The sequence below is a fragment of the Rhinopithecus roxellana genome, chromosome 17 (assembly GCF_007565055.1).
Source record: "Rhinopithecus roxellana isolate Shanxi Qingling chromosome 17, ASM756505v1, whole genome shotgun sequence".
Classification (NCBI taxonomy): Eukaryota; Metazoa; Chordata; class Mammalia; order Primates; family Cercopithecidae; genus Rhinopithecus; species Rhinopithecus roxellana.
Window position 1 is genome coordinate 24,820,109 of NC_044565.1, and position 20,328 is coordinate 24,840,436.

The 20,328-nt window shown below is 51.2% G+C and overlaps 1 protein-coding gene across 20 annotated transcripts in view; it reads left to right on the forward strand.

The window, feature by feature from the left end:
* DYSF (dysferlin) overlaps nt 1–20,328 on the forward strand; it is a 237,169-nt gene that overhangs the window by 50,255 nt on the left and 166,586 nt on the right. For 12 of the 20 annotated variants that reach the window (XR_004054403.1, XR_004054402.1, XM_010361938.2 and 9 more), the window contains exons 4-12: nt 1,079–1,184; nt 9,803–9,917; nt 11,222–11,314; nt 11,691–11,896; nt 13,476–13,604; nt 14,033–14,095; nt 14,828–14,878; nt 17,943–17,973; nt 18,554–18,669. Coding sequence is in view for 18 of the 20 variants with exons in the window: in XM_010361938.2 (XP_010360240.2) it covers nt 1,079–1,184; nt 9,803–9,917; nt 11,222–11,314; nt 11,691–11,896; nt 13,476–13,604; nt 14,033–14,095; nt 14,828–14,878; nt 17,943–17,973; nt 18,554–18,669 (910 nt within the window). In the remaining 2 variants the exon portion in view is untranslated. The remainder of the gene's footprint in view (nt 1–1,078; nt 1,185–9,802; nt 9,918–11,221; nt 11,315–11,690; nt 11,897–13,475; nt 13,605–14,032; nt 14,096–14,827; nt 14,879–17,942; nt 17,974–18,553; nt 18,670–20,328) is intronic. The other 8 variants (XM_010361940.2, XM_010361946.2, XM_010361944.2 and 5 more) reach the window with 1 other exon arrangement.

Sequence of the window (20,328 nt, forward strand, 5' to 3'; positions counted from 1 at the left end):
AAAAAAAACCAAAAAAACCCCAAAACAAACAAACAAACAAAAAAATAACAAAAAAACCTCTATTAGGTCAAGATTGCAGTTTTATTTCATAGGGTCACAAAAATCTGTATTCCAATCAGTATTTGCAGAGACCAGAAAAGGAATGGTCCCAGATGACAGGTGTGCTGTTCATCCATCAGGAAAAAGCAATTAAGAAGTACACCTGTGGCTGTTCACCAGCCTAACATGGCCTTGTGCCCCGACAGTAATATGCAGGGTAAGTCCAGTTCCCAGGAGGCAAGCAGAAGTCACACACAGACACCAGGCAACAGGTTCTGATGGTCACAGGCCACTCTCTGCCCCTGGTTTCCTGCTGCCCCTACAGAGGGGCAGACTACATGGTGAGTCCACTTCATAGCTTCCTCTGCACTCTTTGAAGGGAGTGTGTGCCAACCATCGCACTGCCGACCTACTCTTTCCTAATAACCCGTCCATGTGCCCCACCCCTCCTGTCAGTCAGAAATGCAGCCTCTGGTGTGTGTGGTATGGACCGCTCAAGGCCTCTCAGGAGTGGGGCCTGTTTCCCCTGCCCCAATATCCTTTTCTTCCTGTCCCTGAAGACAGAAAGGTTTCTTTGCTTTTCTTGTACAATCACTGCTGGCTGCGCCCTGGGATTCCAATACAGACGGCCTGTGTAGACGTGGGTTGTATGAGCTGCTGGGGCTCAGGGGCAGTGTGGGGCTGATGAGATACTGACCTGGTGGACTGTCAAGGGCTCATGGGAAGACAACCCTTCATCTCTGTGGAGGCGTGGCTGGGCCTCTGGGGAGGGGTGGGAAGGGGCCAAGGTGGACCTTGGGAAAGGAAAGGTATCTCTTATCTCTTCCCATGCCCAAGTATTTCCCCAGCTGCCAGACCTTCCAGGAATGGTGCATGGTGGTGACTAGGTATGGGGATGCAGGGGAGCCCTCGTGGGGTGTCAGGTGACTGTGTGGTCTAGGTAGACCAGCCTCGTCTGAGTGGTGGCAGTGAGGGGTCTGGCAGAGGAGCCAGGGTGCCTTAGGCCAGTTTTCTACATTTGACTTCTCTCTCCTCTCAGGTTCCTGGGGGAAGCCAAGGTCCCACTCCGAGAGGTCCTCGCCACCCCTAGTCTGTCCGCCAGCTTCAATGCCCCCCTGCTGGACACTAAGAAGCAGCCCACAGGGGTAAGTGCCTATCAGCCTCTGCCAGATTATGGTCCAAGGCATTGCCAGGTGGCTTCTTCCTCTTTGGGCCTTGCCATTCTGACCCCAGACACGTGTCTGACTTCAGCTCCCAGGAAGCAGGCCTGGCCCTCCCTGACCAGAGTTTGCAGTGTCTGCAGAGGCACTGGACTAGGGGAGATGGGAAGGGCAGAGGGAGCCCTGACCCCATCTGCGGGGCTCAAGTCAGCCTTGACTTGCAGCAGCTTGGCCTGCCCCTTGGTCTGGGGCTACCTGTCTGGCCACCTCCTGTCCCCAGCTTCCTGGTCAGCCTTGGCTATAGCCCACCTAGTCTCCCTGGCAGACCTCCCCTCCTCCCTCATCACCCAGCCCTCTTTTCCAGATTCAGAATCTCTGAGACATCTGGGTCACAGGGCATGAGGGAGGGAGGGAAACAGCCCTCTCCCCTGCCCACCGGGACCCTCTTCCTTTTCCTCCGTTGTTCTTCCTGCCCCTCCCCTGGCCTTCTCAGCGCTCCTCAAGTCCAATCAGACAATTCCCAGCCCTCCTCTCTGCCTGTTATTTTTAGTGAGCTAAATATACCCTGCAGGGTTCTCTCTTCCTGGTAGAATTCTTGACCTCTCCTGTGGGTCAGCCCCGCCTTCCAGGATATACCAGGAACCATGGATTGGAAGTACTTCCTCCCTGTGAGGTCTGGGGGATTCAGGTCCTGACTTCTCTCAGGCAGGGCAGCTGCACTGCCCCGTGGCGGGTGTGTGAGGCCAGGGCTCCTGGCTGGCTGGGTGAGTCAGGAAGTGGCTGGTCTGGGCAGATCTCTGAATGGAATGAGACTGGATGCTGAGACCTAGAGAAAAGGAACCCCTGAAGTCACATAGTCAGTGGCTGTCCCCGCAGGGGTCTGGACTAGGAGCTCATCCCCTAGACCCTCTGGTGGAATGGCCGTGGATGGACTCCTGGTTCACTGAACTCCCAGTCTGCTGCCCTCCCGGTGCTGGACTTTGCTCCTGAGAGGTCTTAGGCTGGGGATGGCTGGGCTGCTCCCTTGATGGGAGACGTCACTTCCCAGGAGAGTCCATCCCTTTCCCACACAGGGCTCACTGGCAGAACGTTCTGGTTTAGAGCAGTATTCACTGAGCCTGTCTCTATCACCCTGAGTCCCCTGTCATCCTCCCTTTGAGCCTCCAGTCTCTTAACACTCCCTGTGGTCAAGGAGGACCCCAAGGAGTTCTGGAACTACCCCTTCAGGGGTCCCGAGGAGTCTCAGACCCAACCCTCGAGGCACAGAACACGGATGGAGAGATGACAGGTATTAAGGCAGCTGGCGAGAGAGAGCCTTGGGGTCAGGCTTGGTTCTCACTTCCTTGCTGGCACACCAGCATCTCTCCACTCCAGCTCTGCGTGCATCCATGACTGACATTTCCTGCCCTTCGGTCCCCTCGAACCTCAAAGGCCTGTCCAGCCCCAAGGCAGAACTTTCCATGGCTGGTCCCTGTTCATGGGGCCGTGCCAGACTGGGGCCATCCCCTCCATGCTTCCCCTCGCCTACTGCTGCTCCTCATTCACACCCTGTCTGGGCTTCAGTCTTACCAGCAGGGAGCCTACTGCCTTCTCTTCCCTGGCCAGAGATTCCTGGCTGTCTGCAGAACTTTATAATCCTTCACCAACCATGTGTCCAAGAAGGGTGTGCGAGATCCAGGAGGTGGCAGATGGGAGAGAGTGCTGGACCCTGCTGGGTTGAGCCCCACTAACTGAGCACGGGCTGGAAATGGAGTGGGTGGCGGAACCTCCTCCCTGTTGCCTAGGAGGGAGTCATCACCTGTGCAGAGGGTCTAGGACCAGATTCTAGTCCATGTGATGGCATTAAGGTCACAGAGCAGCCCCAGACAGGTCGTACGACCCTATGGGCTGGGGCTTCCTGCCTGGGACCTGGGCTGGCTGCACTGTAGTGTGAGGTAGGGATAACTGGGGGTGTGCTTGGCAGGGACAGAGAGCCAACAGCATTGAGGGTTCTCGCTGGCCACTCACTGAGACCTCATGTCTCAGCTGAGCCCAATCAGCAGAGCATGCCTTGTGCCCCCAGTTCATTGTAACTCAGTTGCCTCTAAGGGCCAAAGGAACCTGCTGATGGGGTGATAGGAGTGAATATAGGGCCAGTGGGCTCCTTAGGAAACTCTGGCAGACTGAGAGGCGTGGGGGAGGCCGCGAGTCCTGCCGCAGGCTGACTGCAGACCCCGTTTGCCTTTTGCTCAGTGTTCTCACCCTAGTCTCTTCAGATATGGCACGCTGGGCTGTGTGCCATGTAGGATGCCAAAGCTACCTGGCAGCTGCTAGGTTGATGGGGAAAACACTCCCCCTGTCCTGGAGGAACCTCCAGGCCATGGGGATTTAGGACACACGGAGGAAAAGAAGTAGCATCCTCCCAGATGTATTTTAAGAGCAGCTCACTCATGAAGGTGTGGACACATGGAGAAAACTCAGTAGGCAACATCCAGGCCTTAAAGCCAGAGTTGGATCACAAAGTAGGAGAAGAGCCCACGAAGCCCAGTGGTGTGCGGGTCAGGGAGCCAGGAGGGCACTGTGTCTTGGGAGCAGGGACCTGAAGTGGGCAGGACAGTGCTCAGTGAGTCCGTGAGCTTTCTTCAATGGTATGGAGCTTCTGTCAACCAACCCTGCGTCAACTCAGGGCCACAGCTACCCTCCGCCTGCTTCTGCAGGTTGTCTGAGGGAGAGGTTAGTGAGAGCCAGGCACATATCAGGCCTGTCTTGTCCACACGGGACATGTGTGTTAGGGGAGGTGAGAGTGGGCTGGTCTGGGTTTTGGTTTTGATGAGGTCAGTGTTGGAGAGCTGTGGTCGAGGAAGTAGGTGGCACACAATGGGTTGGGCATGGCAGGGTGGGCAAAGGACCCCAGAGCCTGACCACACAACCTGGAGAACGGTCACGGCCAGGGAGGGTCTGAGGAGGTCATTCGCCTTCAGTTTCCTGAGCCCTCAGCCTGGGGCCAGACAGGAGCCTCAAGTTCTGCTGATCTCATTGACTGTGGGCCTCAAGGCAGCAGACGAGGGCGACCGAGGTTACCCTGCTGCAGGGCAGCATGTTTGGTGGACACACGATTGACTGACAATGGCCTTGTGTGGGGAGAGCCCTGGAGTGCTGCTGGGCTGGAGACCTGAGGACCTGGGCTGTCAGGCGGGGGGCCTGTGATGTGGAGGACCTTGAGGAGGGTCTCAATGGGACTCTAGGCCCAGGTTGTGTGGTCTGGGAGAGCACAGGGCTCATATACATCCCCCAGGAAGAAAATCTCAGCTCTGTTTGTCTAGAGAAGGTGACAGGGGCTGAGCTGTGATGTCACGGTGAGGGTACAAGGTCCTGGTCCTGGGTGGGGCCCACGGACATGCCCACTTTCCCTTAAGATCCTCAGCAGAGCCAAAGAATTTCGGTATTCACCATCAGATCCTGAAGCCGTGGTCCCTAGGGCTCATCCCTGGTGCTGAGATCTGTTCTAGACCCTGAGCTCCAGAGCCTCTGGAGCTGCAGGGATGTCCCTGTGGCTTCCTGATGGGCAGCTAGAAGACGGACCTTGCTCTGTGCCAGAAGTCTCATTCAAGGACCCAGAGCCACCCGGATGGTGCCAGTTCTTCAGGAGGTTGGTGTGGAGCTGTCGGTGTAGAAACACCGGATGCTCAGGAAGCCCCAGGAGGGGCTGCTTAAGTGGTCTCTGGAGTCCTCTCTCTGAGAGGACTGCTCCTGTCTGCGTCCTGGAGAGGGCTGCTCCCGAGCCCCAGTGCTGAGGAGCTGGCACTGGGCATGGTGTGGAGGAGTTACACTCTGGCGGCTCCACCTCTCACAGAGACGGTGTATGGAAGCCCCCAGGTGGTGTGCAGTGACTGTATAGCAGGGTGAGCCCCTAGAAACAGGAAGGGGCACTCTTCCAGGGGATCTGTCTCCAAGGTCAGAGGCCCAAGGGCAGCCCAGGTGTGGCCCTTTTAAGTTTTTGCTTAACTCTCCTCTCCTCACGGGGGTCCCCTCAGACCGCTTGATTTAACACTGCAACCTGCAAACCCTGTCTTTGCCCTGATCTTTCTGCTCTGGTTTACTTTTTCTTTTCTTTCTAACGTACTCTCTTCTTTACGTATTTATTTTGTTTATTATTTATTGTCTGTCTTCTCTGCCAAGACATCAGCTCCATGGAGGCAGGGGCCTTTGCCTTATTTATGGAAGTGTCCCCAGAATCCTGAACAGTGTGTTTGGCCCTGACAGGTGCCCAACATGCATGCACATGTGCACACACACACACGCACCCACACACGTAGAGGGAATGAACATGTGAGTTAATGAATGAAAGGGTCAGGCCACACATGTCAGGCAGGCCCTCACTCCTCGTCTTTCAGATGTGGGCCCAGCTCAGGCCACGTCAAACAAACACCCCACACAGGCCTGGCCTCTGGGGCCACTGCACGGAGCCCTGCGCTCACAAGGGCCTCTTGCTTAGCTTAATTCACTACTGTTTCCATCTTGAAATTCTTAAGGCTCACTGCATCCTTGACCTCCTGGCTCAAGTAGGCTCAAGTGATCCTCTCGCCTCACCCTCCTGAGAAGCTGGGACTACAAGTGTGGCTAGCGCGTCCAGCTAATTTTTCATTTTGGAATAACAGGCTCTGCATTTTCATTTTGTGCTGGGCCTGCACATTATGCAGCTGGTCCTGACCTCATGCTACTCTTGGAGGGCTGGAGTCAGCATGGATGGGCAGGGGGCTTTATTTGTCTTCTGGTCCATCATTCTGAACTTGAGTGTGCTGTTCTCCAGTTAAGGACTTTCTCCTACATAACCAAAACACAGCCTTCCAAAGGACGAAACTACCATGGACACAGCACTCTCATCTAATCCCCAGACCCCAGTCCCGGCTCATTCATTTTTCCCACAGCGTCCTTTGTAGCAGAAGGATCCCACTGAGGCTCGTGTGTTGTGCCTAGTTGTTCTGTTTCTTCAGTTTTCTTCCATTTGGAATAATTCCTCAGTCTTTCTTTGACTTTTATAACCTTATAGCTGGATTTTTTTTTTTTTGAAAGTCAGGCCAATTATTTGTAGAATGTCCCCCACACTGGTTTTGCCTGATGTTTCCTGTGTTTAGATTTAGGCTGTGCGTCTTGGGTGTGAGTGTAACACTGACGCTGCGTGGCTCTCTTTGTGCCCTATCAGGTGGGATGATTGTGATTTGTTTGGTCACCACACTGCTAACTGTGATCATTTGATTACACTAGCATCTGCTGGGTGTCCCTGCTAGTCATTCATCTACTCTCGTTTCTCATGTCAGAATTTTGTGGCTCTGTAATATCCTCTTTGTCATCTAACCTTTACCCATGAGTTCCATGAGCTGTTTTTTTTTTTTTTTTAATTTTTATTTTAATTTCTTTTGAGACGGTGTGTCACTCTGCTGCCCAGGCTGGAGTGCAGTGGTGCAATCCTGGCTCACTGCAGCCTCCGCCTCCTGGTTTCAAGCAATTCTCCCACCTCAGCTTCCTGAGTAGCTGGGATTACAGGGGCATGCCACCACACCTGGCTATTTTTTGTATTTTTAGTAAAGATGGGGGGGGGTTTACCAAGTTGGCCAGGCTGGTCTTGAACTCCTGACCTCAGGTGATCCACCTGCCTCGGCCTTCCAAAGTGCTGGGATTACAAGTGTGAACCACTGTGCCCAGCCTTCATGAACTGTTTTTGTTTCTGTTTTGAGAGTGGTCTCGCTCTGTTGCCCAGCTGGAGTACAGTGGTGTAATCATGGCTTACCGCAGCCTTGCCCTCCCTGGCTCAAGTGATACTCCTGCCTCAGCCTCCTGAGTAGCTGGAATACAAGCGTGGGCCACCACGCCTGGCTAATTTTTTATTTTTTGTAAAGATGGAGGGTCTCACTATGTTGCCCAGGCTGGTTTTGAACTCTGGACTCAACAAATCCTCCTGTCTCAGCCTCCCAAAGTGCTGGGATTACAGGCGTGGTGAGCCACTGCACCTGGCCATACCAGGAGTTTTAACATCACTGCTGTTTCTTGGTTGAATTCATTATTGCTTTGATGATTGCTAAATAATGATATTCTCAGTTATTTTTCCTGCATTAGTCAGTTGGCATTTTGTGATCAGGAAAAGATTTCTCCTCTCCTATTTATTTATTGCAATATGGATTTGTGTGTTTCTATTTTATTCAATTGTTTAACCTGTTACTGTTATTCTGTATTTTCATGTTTCTGTTGTCTCAGATTTGGCCTGTGGGAGCTCTTGAAAGTTGGCTTCTGTGTCTTTTTGACATGTTTTTACTTTTTATTATTTATTTATTATTTTATTTTATGTTTTTGAGGTGGAGTCTCACTCTGTCGCCCAGGCTGGAGTGCAGTGGTGTGATCGACTCATTGTAACCTCTGCCTCTGAGGTTCAAGCAGTTCTCCTGCCTCAGCCTCCCAAGTAGCAGGGATTACAGGTGCATGCCACCATGTCTGGCTAATATTTTTGTATTTTTAGTAGAGACAGGGTTTCACTGTGTTGGCCAGGCTGGTCTCAAACTCCTGACCTCAAGTGATCCGCCTGGCTCGGCCTCCCAAAGGGATTACAGGTGTGAACCACCTTGGCCAGCCTCTTTTGACGTGTTTTTAAGAATCATTCATTCATTAAGCATTTCCTTCCTTTCTGGCATAAGAAGATGGTCCAGGCTCATCTTGTATCTTCTCTGCCCTAGCCCTGGAAGTAGTTATTTCTCCAAAGAGCCCAACTTACCTTTCGCTGAAGTGGAAGAAAGTCCCAGGACAGTTATTAAACGTGCAAATACCCAGGGCCACCCTGGACCTACTGAACTGGCATCTCTAGGAGTCAGGTGTGGCGTCTGGAGGGACAGGAAGGCTCTTTCTTCTCTTCCCCTCCACGGTGTTGCAGGAGCTGAGGGGACTGACTGCTCAAGTGGCGACACCTGGTGGTGATTGAGGAACCCACAGGGCATGTTATGGCCATGCCTTGGGTGAGGGAATTCAAGGGTCGCAGTTGCCTTTGTCGACCTCCTCCTGGGTCTCCTGGGATGCTGAGCTGGCTCTTGCCTCCTTCCTTAGTGTTCTGTGCCCAGCTTTCCACCAGTGCTGCTCTCTCTTAGTGTGGCTGTCCCTGGGCCCCAGTCTGGAGAGTTCAAGCTCAAGAGTGGAGTGTGTCAGGAGCCTTCAGGCCCTTCTGTCTTGGGACTGAGTTTGCTCCACGAGTCCCTGGACGTCCCTAACATCATTCAGCAGAAAGGTCCAGTGAACTAGCCAGAGCCACTCAGAGGGACATTATGCCTCAGTAAAAACTGTGTTTATAAAGGGTTTGTCAAAACCTGGGGAGAGCTTATCGTCTGACATTCAGTAAAAGAAAATCATTTTGCATACAGCAGACCTGTCTACTATTTGTTTGAAAGATTGATGAGAACTGGAATGTGGAGTCAGGGAATTATGGACAGTTGGTTTTCTTTTCTTTTGAGACGGAGTCTCGCTCTGTCACTCAGGCTGAAGTGCAGTGGCGTGATCTCAGCTCCCTGCAAGCTCCACCACTCAGGTTCATGCCATTCTCCTGCGTCAGCCTCCCAAGTGGCTGGGACAACAGGCACCCGGCACCAAGCCCGGCTAATTTTTTGTGTTTTTAGTAGACACGGGGTTTCACCTTGTTAGCCAGGATGGTCTCGATCTCCTGACCTCGTGATCTGCCCACCTCGGCCTCCCAAAGTTCTGGGATTACAGGCGTGAGCCACCGCACCCAGCCAACAATTAGTTTTCTTTTGCATTATTTTTCCAAAGCTTTCTGTGCTTGCCAAACTTTCTTAGAGTATCTGTTGTGCTAATTTGAGAGAATGGCTGCTCCAGGAGGCTTACTGGACCTGTGGTGCCGGGGCAGGGCTCAGGCAGGCCCAGGAGCAACAAGGCTGCAGAGCCTGCTGAGGTTGTGCCATTCCCAGGTTCGGGGTGAGGGTTGGGGTGGGGTGGGCGCATGGGCAACCCGACCTTGTCTGTGAGGGATGTCACCAGTCCCTCTCCTCTCCGGCCGGTGCAGGCTGGGGCAGCTGAGGATGTGGTGGGGTCAGGAAGGAAGAGGGCTCCGCAAGGCTGGCAGCACGCTGAGACCCTCTCAGTGCTAGCTGCAGCCTGAGCAAAGCAGAGCAAAGCTGAGTCGTCCCTGGAGAAGTAGGGGCGAGCCATTGACTGAGCAGAGTGGCCAAAGGGACATTTTCCTGAAGACAGGCCGAGTGGAGAGTGGGAAAAATCCTGCAGGAGAGGTTGGATCCCTGATTCATTTGCAGAAGCCCACTACGTGCTACATCAACGAATTCACTCCACCTTTGACCTGTGAGGAATGAGGAAACTGAGGCGAGGGAGGTCACAGATCTTGCCTAAGGTCACACAGCTCCTGAGTGGTGGAAGCTGACCCCAGATTCTGTGCTTCGAACCACCTGACTATGCTGATAGGTCCCTGGGGGTGCCTTTGCCACAGCCTCCTGCAAACCTGGCTCTTGTCAGAGCCATATTCCTTGGTGGAGGGATGCCAGAAACAGGGAAGGTACCGGAGGGCAGTGGTCCGAGGCCAGTGTACTTACCTGTCTCCCATGTCTCATCTCTTCTAGGCCTCGCTGGTCCTGCAGGTGTCCTACACACCGCTGCCTGGAGCTGTGCCCCTGTTCCCGCCCCCTACTCCTCTGGAGCCCTCCCCGACTCTGCCTGACCTGGATGTAGTGGCAGGTGAGTAGCCCACATGGGCCTGGCCGAGCCCCAGAAAGAAGGCCGGCAGTGGCACTTGAGCCTGGGGGCTGGGAGCTGCAGCGAGGCTTCCCAGCCTTTGCTGCCCTCCCCAGGTTGGGGGCTGCCCAGGCCTGGAGAGAAGAGGGTGCAGTGGGTGGGAAGTCCTGAGGGTTGCCTTCTGCCGTGCAGAAAGAAGGGGCAGCAGGCAGGTTCCCTTGGGTGCTGCAGTGAGTAGTGTGAGGATGCCTCCCAGCCCCAGCTGCCTGGGAACGGGGCTGAGCCCAGACTGGGTGTTCTGAGCTGTGCAGCTCTGAGAAGGGTGTGTGGGGACCGGGTCTGGCTCAGGTGATACCTGAGGCACCACAAACTCCCCAGAACCGAATGCTTCCCTGCCTCGGGACCCAGCAGGCCTTTGGTGATGGTGTGTGACAAAAAACTAGTTTTTTTCTTAAAAGAGCCCTGAGCTGAACTTCAGGATTCTAGTCCTGCCTTTGACACTGAGTCCCTGTGTGACTTTGGGCTGATTACTTTCCCTCTCTGGGCCCATAGATTATTTGTGAGGGGAGCAGACTAAATTAGCTAAGTACTGTGCCTGTCTCAGCTCTCTTCACTTGGGTCTGCCAGCCTGGTCAGCCTGGGGTGGCTGGCTCTCCAGTGGTGGGCCTGGGCGTGGGAGCCTCCATGTGGTCCAGCCTGCTGGGGTTGGGAGGAAGCTACACAGATGGGCTAGGGGGCACTTGCCCATGGGAAAGATTCTAGAGTTTTTCTCTTAGTGAAGGGAGCTAGAAGCAAGCACAGCATTAAAACCTGATCAGCCCATGTTTCAACTGAGTGTGCCCTGTGCCTGATCTGGGACCAGCCCAGCAAAGGGCTCTGTGGTGAGGTCGGCAGAGCAGAGCCGTCTCGCTGGGGCTCAGCACTGTCGGAGCTTAGAGATGGGAGATCAGTCTGGACTGGAGTAACCTGGTAATCCTGAGCTGTGCAGCTGGAGTGGGCTCAGGGGAGGAAGGAGAGGTGCCCCTGGTGGCAAAGGGTGGGGAGCGGGGAGGACCCGAATGCTCTGGGACCATGTTGAGGTGGATCTGACAGAGTTAGGTACAGGCCAATCAGGGGAGGCTTCCGGACACGCTTGGGAGGTGGTGAGAATTGACAGGTGCCACTGGGCATCACAGCTATTTCTGAGCTTTGCACCAGGCTGGGGTGGGCGGGGAAGGCAGGGTTGGGGCTGGGGGTGCAGTAGGTTGGTTTCCCTCACCCCAACCTCCTCCCTCCCCTCCGGGGGTTATGCCCTGCCCACAAGACAGGCGGGGGACAGAGCCGGGCCGAGACTTGGTCCCTGCTCAGTGACAGCACCGTGGACACGAGATACTCTGGAAAGAAGTGGCCGGCCCCCATGGGTGAGACACGGGCCAGGACTGTCCTGATCCCAGACCCTCCCTGTAACTGTCTCACTAGCTGCCATGGTCAGCTCGCTGGAGTGGGGTCAGGTGGCAGAGGCCTCATCCTGCAGGACTTGGTGGGTGGGAGGGCTAGGGCCATTCTGTTTTCTTCCTGTTGACTAACTGGACTGACTGCCCTCAAGTTTCAACTGCTGGAAGCTCCTCTTCTTTCTACCTCATCCATCCTGGCTCACTGATGGGGAGGGAGGAGGGAGAGGAAGAGGGGTGAGTCTTAGTGCCCATGCCTTTTGGATCTTCTGCCCCCTGGGCTGGGTACCAGGGGTGGGGACAGGGCCAGAGGGACCCAGGCCTCATTAGGGTCCTCTCCTCTTAGACACAGGAGGAGAGGAAGACACAGAGGACCAGGGACTCACTGGAGATGAGACAGAGCCATTCCTGGATCAAAGTGGAGGCCCAGGGGCTCCCACCACCCCAAGGAAACTACCTTTGCATCCTCCACCCCACTACCCTGGGATCAAAAGAAAGCGAAGTGCACCTACATCTAGAAAGCTGCTGTCAGACAAACCGCAGGACTTCCAGGTGATGAACAGGCTTTCTCTGACCCCAGGATCCTCTTCAACCATCAGCTGCTGGTGCCAGGCACCTGCCTGGTTTGTCCAGCTTCAGGGGAAGATGTGTGTGGGAGCCTCAGGGCCCTCCTGCGGGGGGAACCTGTAGTTTCCCTGGGTCTGGGCAGATGCCGAACAGGGAGTTCACATCTTAGGTCCACAGAACAAGCTTGTGCCCAGCCCCGTGGTTTTGCGCTTAAAAAAACAAAACAAAACAAAACAACAAAAAAACTCACTGCAGAGGTTCAGCATGTCTTTGCATCTCTGATCTGTTTTTCTAACCAGGGAGTATCCAGACAGCAAGCTCCTGGCTATTCAGGTGTGGTCTGTGTCCAGCACCTTCTGCATCACCTGTGTACTTGTTAGACATGCAGGGTCTACCCAGACCTACTCTACCAGAATCTGCATTTTAACAAGACCCTTACATCAGAGAAGCTCTATCATCTTTTTTCTCCCTCTATCTATCCCCCTGCATAAAGCCATAGATTTTTCTGAGAGTCATATGGAATTTGAATTTGTTCAAGCTCGTCACAGAATAAAAACTATTAATGTTAACACTTCGACACATTTTTATCCAAAAATCCATCCCATTTTATTTGCTTTTAACTTTGGTCCTTTGCCTATTTTTTTTTCTGTTGAAAAGAATTTTCTATTTTGATGTACTCATACAGTGATATTTAACTCTTTACAACTACTTTTAAGGTTAAAAGCAGGAAACTTAAATCTCTATTTATAATACTAAGTGCAACAAATTGCAAAAATGTGTTTCTATTCTAAATCATGGTAATTTAAGCAGAAGTCCTAGCTCTAACCACTGTTTGCCCCAAGACACAAAATCCTAGCCCCCATACTATTATTCCCCAAACATGTTCATATTGCCTTTGTTCTCTTTATGGAAATAACATATGTTTATTTCAGAAAGTTTGGAAAATATATTAAAATGAGGAGATTAAAAATCACTCATCCATCTTTCCATTGCCTTAATATTGTAAAATTTCATATTTTAAAATATCTTACCTAATGTTTGGAAGCATAGATGTTGCTGAAGTCTTCATTTACTTACAGCTCAATGGCAAAAGTTCTTCATTTATTTCTCAGAATGTAAGAAAGCATTGCATCTTATAAAGAATAAAGGCTATTTCTGGGGTCACTTCACTGTGTCAGCTCGACCTCTGAGGGAATTGTCAATAAAGAACATTCAGACCACTTAAAAATGCCAGTATCAATGGGGTCTTGGGTGGGGCTTGTGCCAACGGCTGAATGATATAAATGGGGGCTGTATCTGCCCACCCCTGGGGTTTAATGTGGGTAGCTGACGAGGGGCAGCCTGGCAGCTCTTCTATGGAGCTATGGGATTTTCTATAGATGTCAGAGGCCTTGGTGGGAAAATATGATAGTTCATATAATGCTCTTCCTAATTCCTTTCTAATACTTTCCCAAGAAGCCAGTGGTGAGATGGTCCCTGAGATTTCTGACTCTTGGGGTGGATGATGGGTGGTCCTTAACTCCCCCCCCCCTTCCTCCTACTCTTTCCTCCTTCTGGTTTTCAGATTAGGGTCCAGGTGATCGAGGGGCGCCAGCTGCCGGGGGTGAACATCAAGCCTGTGGTCAAGGTTACCGCTGCAGGGCAGACCAAGCGGACACGGATCCACAAGGGAAACAGCCCACTCTTCAATGAGGTGGGAGACACGGGGCATGAGGGCCAGAACCTTGGTGGGCCTTCCCATCTGGAAGCCCAGCGCACACACCTGGCAATTCATTCAAGAGTGTTTACGTATGGCGCTGACCTTGGGTGGTGAGATGTGCTGGCTCCCAAGGAGGTTATCTGTGGGGCTGGAGAAAGGGTTCCTGCTCTTACTTCTCCTGCTCCTCCACATCCCTGTCACCCTATACGGCCAGCCACTCACCCAACCTTGAAATGACCATGTCTGTGAGGCCAGGGGCAGATCACCCCAGAACTTGTCCAATCCCCAATGCTGAGCCCAATCCACATTTTCTGAGGGGACTAAACTGCTAGGCGTGGAGGCTTGTGGGGGGTGGTCCTCCCTCTCCCTGGACTGAGGGGTCAGCAGGCACTGGTATGTCTCCCTTTGCTCTGAACCAACAGACTCTTTTCTTCAACTTGTTTGACTGTCCCGCGGAGCTGTTTGATGAGCCCATCTTTATCACGGTACGTCTCAGCAGTCAAAATGTTCTCCATGGGCTGTATGTACGCACATAGGTGTCAGTGCACACAGGTGTGTGTGTGTGTGTATGCGTGATTGTGCATGTGTGTGCATGCATGTGTGTGCCTGTCAGTATGTATGTAAGTGTGTGTGAGAGGGAGGCGTGTTAAAGCCTGACACGTGGATGATGTGGAGTAACTCACAGTCAGGCCCTATGGGTCACAGAAATGCCTGCAACAGCTCAGCTGGGAGGCAGCAGCTGCAGAAGACCTCACTGCTCAGCATCCCCCTGGGGCCTCAGGTCAGGGTCCTTGAATCACTTGTGGCAATGAACATTTACGTTTCCATCTTATTTTGTTAATCCACGTGCTGCTTCTGACCGAGATTCTCTTTCTCTGGGCCTTGGCTCTTCCCCCATCTCCTCTGAAAGGCACTACAGCCAAGTGGCTGAAAGTGTAGGCTCTGGCACTAGGGTGGATTCCAGCTCTGTCTATGCCATGCAGGGGTTGTGTGTTTCTCTACAAGTCTCTGTGCCCCTATTTCATCCGTGAAATGGGGATAATGACAGTATCTGCTGATGGGGTTCTTGTGAGGGCTAAACATTGCTTAGAACAATCTGTGGAATTGAGTAAGTGTGAAGTGTTGGCAGTTATTGTTTGGGAGGGAAGAGCTATTGGGTTGGCTGTGTGGGCCCCATGTTCCCTGTGAATGTGAGTTTCTGTGATCTTTCTCTGCAGGTGGTAGACTCCCGTTCTCTCAGGACAGATGCTCTCCTTGGGGAGTTCCGGGTAATTGCTTATTTTCAATGAAAGCAGTCAGTTCTCACTTCTCCGTGTTGGTGGAGCTTCTGTGGGCCATGGGCAGGGGTGGCGCTCCAGAGATCCTATATGTCTCTGCTTTGGGAAAATATTTTTTGAAAAAACAACACCAAACCCTCTGCACAGCATCTCCTTTCACCCCAGAAAACCTTTCCACAAAGGTAGAAGAGAAAGAAAGCACTTTTTATCACTGAAGAGGCCTTAAACCAGAGTGAGATGCACATCACAGGCAATGATCTGCTAAGATGCTGCAAAGACGGAAAGAAGTCTCGTGCTAATTTAGCCAGCGGATTCAACTGATTGCCCACCACATACATTCTCAAGAGACGTCACGCCCCACCCTCAAGTCAGGGGACTTCACATTTCAGACCTCCTGAAAATGACATTTGTATACTAAAGCTGACAAAAGGCTTATTTAGTTTCTTATGTACAGCACCTTTGGTCACACCGAGTTCATCCCAAAGTCACCTGGTAATCGGAGTGACCATCTATGTTAGCTAATTTATTGTGTCCAGAAGACCAAACAAAAATGAAACTCATATTTTTATGACAGGAAGTAGTTTAACAACTTGGAGCCAGATGCCCACGGGAGTTAGGCTTCTATCTTCCCACAGAAGCTGGGACATAGGGGAGCTATCTCCCTTGGTGTCAAAGAGATGCGTTTCAAAGAGACAGGGAAAGTGTAATACATTTACAAGTTTTCTAAGGTAAGTGTTCTGACAAAAAGAGAGGGGAGGGAAGTACTTCTTCCCTTATTTCCAACAGGCAGAATCAAGACCCTTATTTGTAATTTGGATTTTCCCCCGCCCCTGGGAAGGCAGTGTGAGATCTGAGTTTGGGCAGCCCTTCTTCTCATCCTGGCAATCTTGGGCTGGTGAGACTCAGCGCTCTCTGCCCTGGCATCACTCTCACTCTGGATTGGGAGTGGGGTTCAGGTGTGGATCCCTGGGGCAGGGAGAGGCAATGGAGAGAGGGGAACCCTGCCCCAGCCTCCTTACTTGTCCCAGACAGTCCAGAAGTGAATAGTCCTGTTCCGAGAACCGAGAACCAATGGATTTAACAGATTACGTAAAGTAAAGGTAACTAGTAATTGCACAGACTAAAGGAGACCTGTATTATTATTATTATTATTTTGAGATGGAGTCTTGCTCTGTCGCCCAGGCTGGAGTATAGTGGTGCGATCTCAGCTCACTGCAACCTCTGCCTCCCAGGTTCAAGCAATTCTCCTGCCTCAGCCTCCCAAGTAGCTGGGATTACAGGTGTGTGCCACCATGCCAAGCTAATTTTTTTTTTTTTGGTATTTTTAGTAGAGGCAGGGTTTCACCCTGTTGGTCAGGCTGGTCTTGAACTCCTGACCTTGTGATCTGGCCTCCTTGGCCTCTCAAAGTGTTGGGATTACAGGCACGAACACCGCGCCTGGCCTGCATGGTGTTTTAATGTAATTTGATGTAATTGTTATTAATTTTCTCATTTTGAAATTTTCAAGGATTTATCAAAAGGAAAGAAAGAACACAAGCTTATTTTACCCTCTCCCCTCTATCCAAGTGTATTATGCCTTCCTTCTTTACATTTGTATTTTAAATACAAATTTAAAATAAGGGGCTTGATTCTACCTGTTGTCAGAACAGTTACCTTAGAATTATTTATTCTGCCCAATAAATAATTGCTGGGACCAGGCGTGGTGGCTCATGCCTGTGATCCCAGCACTTTGGGAGGCCGAGGTGGGCAGATCACTTGAGGTCAGTAGTTCAAGACCAGCCTGACCAACATGGTAAAACCCCGTCTCTACTAAAAATACAAAAATTAGCTGGGCATGGTGGTGGGTGCTTGTAATCCCAGCTACTCGGGAGGCTGAGGCAGGAGAATCCTTGAACCTGGGTGGCAGAGGCTGCAGTGAGCCGAGATCACACCACTGCACGCCAGCCTAGGCGACAGAGCGAGACTCCATCTCAAAAAAAAAAAAAAAAAATTACGGGGTTGGACCCGATGGCTAGATCAGCAGGTGAGATTTCTTTGACTTCCCAAATCATTGCCTGTAGGAAGAAGTCACAAGATAAAAAACTAAGTCTGTTTACCTGGGGAAGCATTTTTTAAAAGAATGAACTTGAGCCTGAGTCATTCTGTAACAAATTAAATCTTAATTATGTTTTGAGTCTCTTTACATTCTTGTTCTGAGAACCCAAGGGTTAAGTCGAAAAATTATTTTACTTGTATCTAATTATAAAAGTAATCTATGATTTAAAAAAATAGACAACTTTTTAGAGCTGTTTTAGGTTCACAGCAAAAATTGAGTGGAATGGACACAGTTCCCACATATCCCTGCCCCCCGCCCCCGCTGCCCCCTGCGGCCTTCCCCGCTGTCACCATCCCAGTAATCTATGGATTTTTTATGGAAAATTGTAAAACACAGGGAGGAATAAAAAATGAAATAAAAATCATCCCAATCTACCATGCAGAGATAACATAGTCCTATTGTGTTGAATTTCCTTTCCTCTTTTTTTTTAGATGGATTTTTGCTCTTGTTGCCAAGGCTGGAGTGCAATGGCATAATCTCAACTCATTGCAACCTCCACCTCCTGGGTTCAAGTGATTCTCTTGCCTCAGCTTCCCAAGTAGCTGGAATTACAGGCATGCAACACCATACCCAACTTTTTTTTTTTTTTTTTTTTTTTTTTTTTTTTTTTGTATTTTTAATAGAGATGGAGTTTCACCATGTTGGTCAGGAGGCTGGTCTCGAACTCCTGACTTCAAGTGATCCACCTGCCTCGGCCTCCCAAATTACTGGGATTACAGGCGTGAGCCAACGCGCCCAGCCTCCTTTCCTCTTTCTTTTCTGTACATAAGCATTCTTTATCAAACTGGAATCAAAATGTATTTCACTTTCTTTTCATGTAGTATCAAATGGTGAATGTTTCCCTGTGCTTCCAAAAGTTCTTCAAAAACATGGTTTTTAATGGAATCGTGTAATGCACCACACTGTGTTTAACGCTTCGGCGGCAAGAGTTTGATTTGTGTCTCCTCTCGTTGATTGCAGATGGACGTGGGCACCATTTACAGAGAGCCCCGTGAGTTCTCACCACTTTGGCTGTATCCGTGCATTTTGGTTCTGGAGTCTGACTGGGGAACACCCACTTGGCATCCTCACTGCCCCTCCTGGGGGTTTTAAAATCTAGAGGAAGGGTTTGATCTTGGGAGAGAAGGCAGGTCATTCATCCTCCATGTGAGACAAGCCCTCGGGAGCGTGTAACGCTCGCCTGTGTCTCCGTTGGCCCATTCAGGGAGGCTAGATCTGAAAGGCCCCATTACTGGAGACTGGGCTCACGGCAGACAGGGACAGGTCATTTGGGTGACAAACCAGGATTTCTCCTCACCCTGGTTTCCATTCTGGTCTGGTCACTTCCTGAACGGAGGAAAATGGCCTGGGTTTGGCTCTGCCAGCCCCTTACAGGGTTTTCTGTTAATATTTCTGACTCTGACCGCATGAACACTCAAAGTACCTTTTGATTCTGGAATCTGAGTCCTGCGCTCACGGCCCAATGGATGAGTCCTTTACGTCCCCTGTGCAGTCCATCCTGGGCTCCTGGATGTGGTCACGGGCTGGGGTCTTCTGATTCTGGGATCACCAGTGGATGTTGTCTCTCTTAGGGCACGCCTATCTCAGGAAGTGGCTGCTGCTCTCAGACCCTGATGACTTCTCTGCTGGGGCCAGAGGTTACCTGAAAACAAGTCTTTGTGTGCTGGGGCCTGGGGATGAAGCGCCTGTGAGTACATTTCCCTGGGTCTTCCTTACGGTCCCCCACACAGCACTTGGTGGTGGGGGCACCAAGCCACAAACACTGTATTTTTTTTTCTGATTTAAACTAATATATGGTAATTAATGAGAAATGTAGAACATGTAGAAAGGCATTAATGAAAAATGAGTGCTCTGGGTGCAAGGTATTAATAAAAAATGAATCACTCATAATCCTACCACTCTGAGAGAGCTATTATTATCTCATTGCACATCCCTCTGGAAGGATACACACATATTTTTCTTTTTGCAACAGTGAGCTTATTCTATATATATTATGTTGTGACTTGAATTTCATTGCCTGAGAATGTATCATGCTCATCTCTACATGTCAGTAAGTAAAGTTATAAGTTGGAGGTGGTAAGAATGAGAAAAGTGTTGAGAGCAGGGGAGGTATCCGCATCTTTGTATATTTCAGAGGAGGAGAAAAGGTTTGGAACCATCTTTGTGGGAGAGGAATGACAGGCTAGATTTAATGAAAGGATTTCTGCACAAATACCAGAGTGCCCACTCTGGGTTGGACGCTTTGTTTGTAGTGGAGCCACTTGTCTCATGGTGCTCAGCAGCGCAGAAGCAGAAGAGAGGCATGTGGGTGGTGGACATGTTGGGCAAGGGCAAGCCAGGAGTCCTGAAGGTCAGGAGTGAGGTGAAGGTCAGGGGTGAGGTGAAGGTCAGGGGTGAGGTACCAGGGCATCCTGAACATGGCTGATGGCACTGTGCAGGGAGGGAGAGGAGGACAGGGCCCTTGGGGTCTCCTGCCATGCCTCGTGTCCCCCCCATCCTCACCACACACTGGTTCCTTGGCCACCTGGATGTGCTGCTTGGATGAAGGTGGGTTTCAGCTGGGCCCTGGGTGCTGTCTGCCTCTTCCTTTACCTGGGTGTAGTTTACTCCTTATCTCATTCTCCTCATCTCCTTACTCCTTATCTCTCCTGGCTGTTTCCAGACTTTCTTCCCTTTCCTAAGCTCCAACCTCAGCTTCCCTTGGAGAGGCAGAGCTGCACAGCGATGTAGTGGTGAGAACTCTGGGAGCTCCCATGGTCCTCAACTTGCCCCCCGCATCTTCATCCACCTTCCCTCCCTTCCGCTGCCCCTCCCGCTCCATCATCCCACCACCTCCTGGCCATGACCTCACAGCCTCCACTGTCTTATTTGCCTCCTCTTTCTGATCTCTTCTCACACTTGTGTCCTCTGCCTCCTGCTCCATGATCTGTACCAGGCTCAAGATTTCCCCATCCTAAAGCACCCCTTCCTTGACTCATTTCTCCCCACCCCTCCTCTCCACTACTATTTTCTCTCTCTCCTACTGCTGGTCATCACCAACTTCTTGACAGGGTGCACTGTGTCCCCCTTTTTCCACTCCACTTCCAACTGCTCATTCTTTCTCTTCAGTAGGAATCCTACCACCTCCCCTCCCTGAAACCACTAGTGTAAGGATCACTCATCACCAGAGCTTAGGAGCTCTCCCCTGTTGTTAGTCTGCACCACGGCTCCACAGCATTCAATTCCAGAGCCCATGCTGTATTTGAAATTGCCTCCTCCCTTAGCATTCATGACTCTCCTGATTCTCCCCGCTCCTTTTCCAGTGGGTTCTTCGAATTCGATGTTGCAGTTCAGTCCCTGTTCCTTT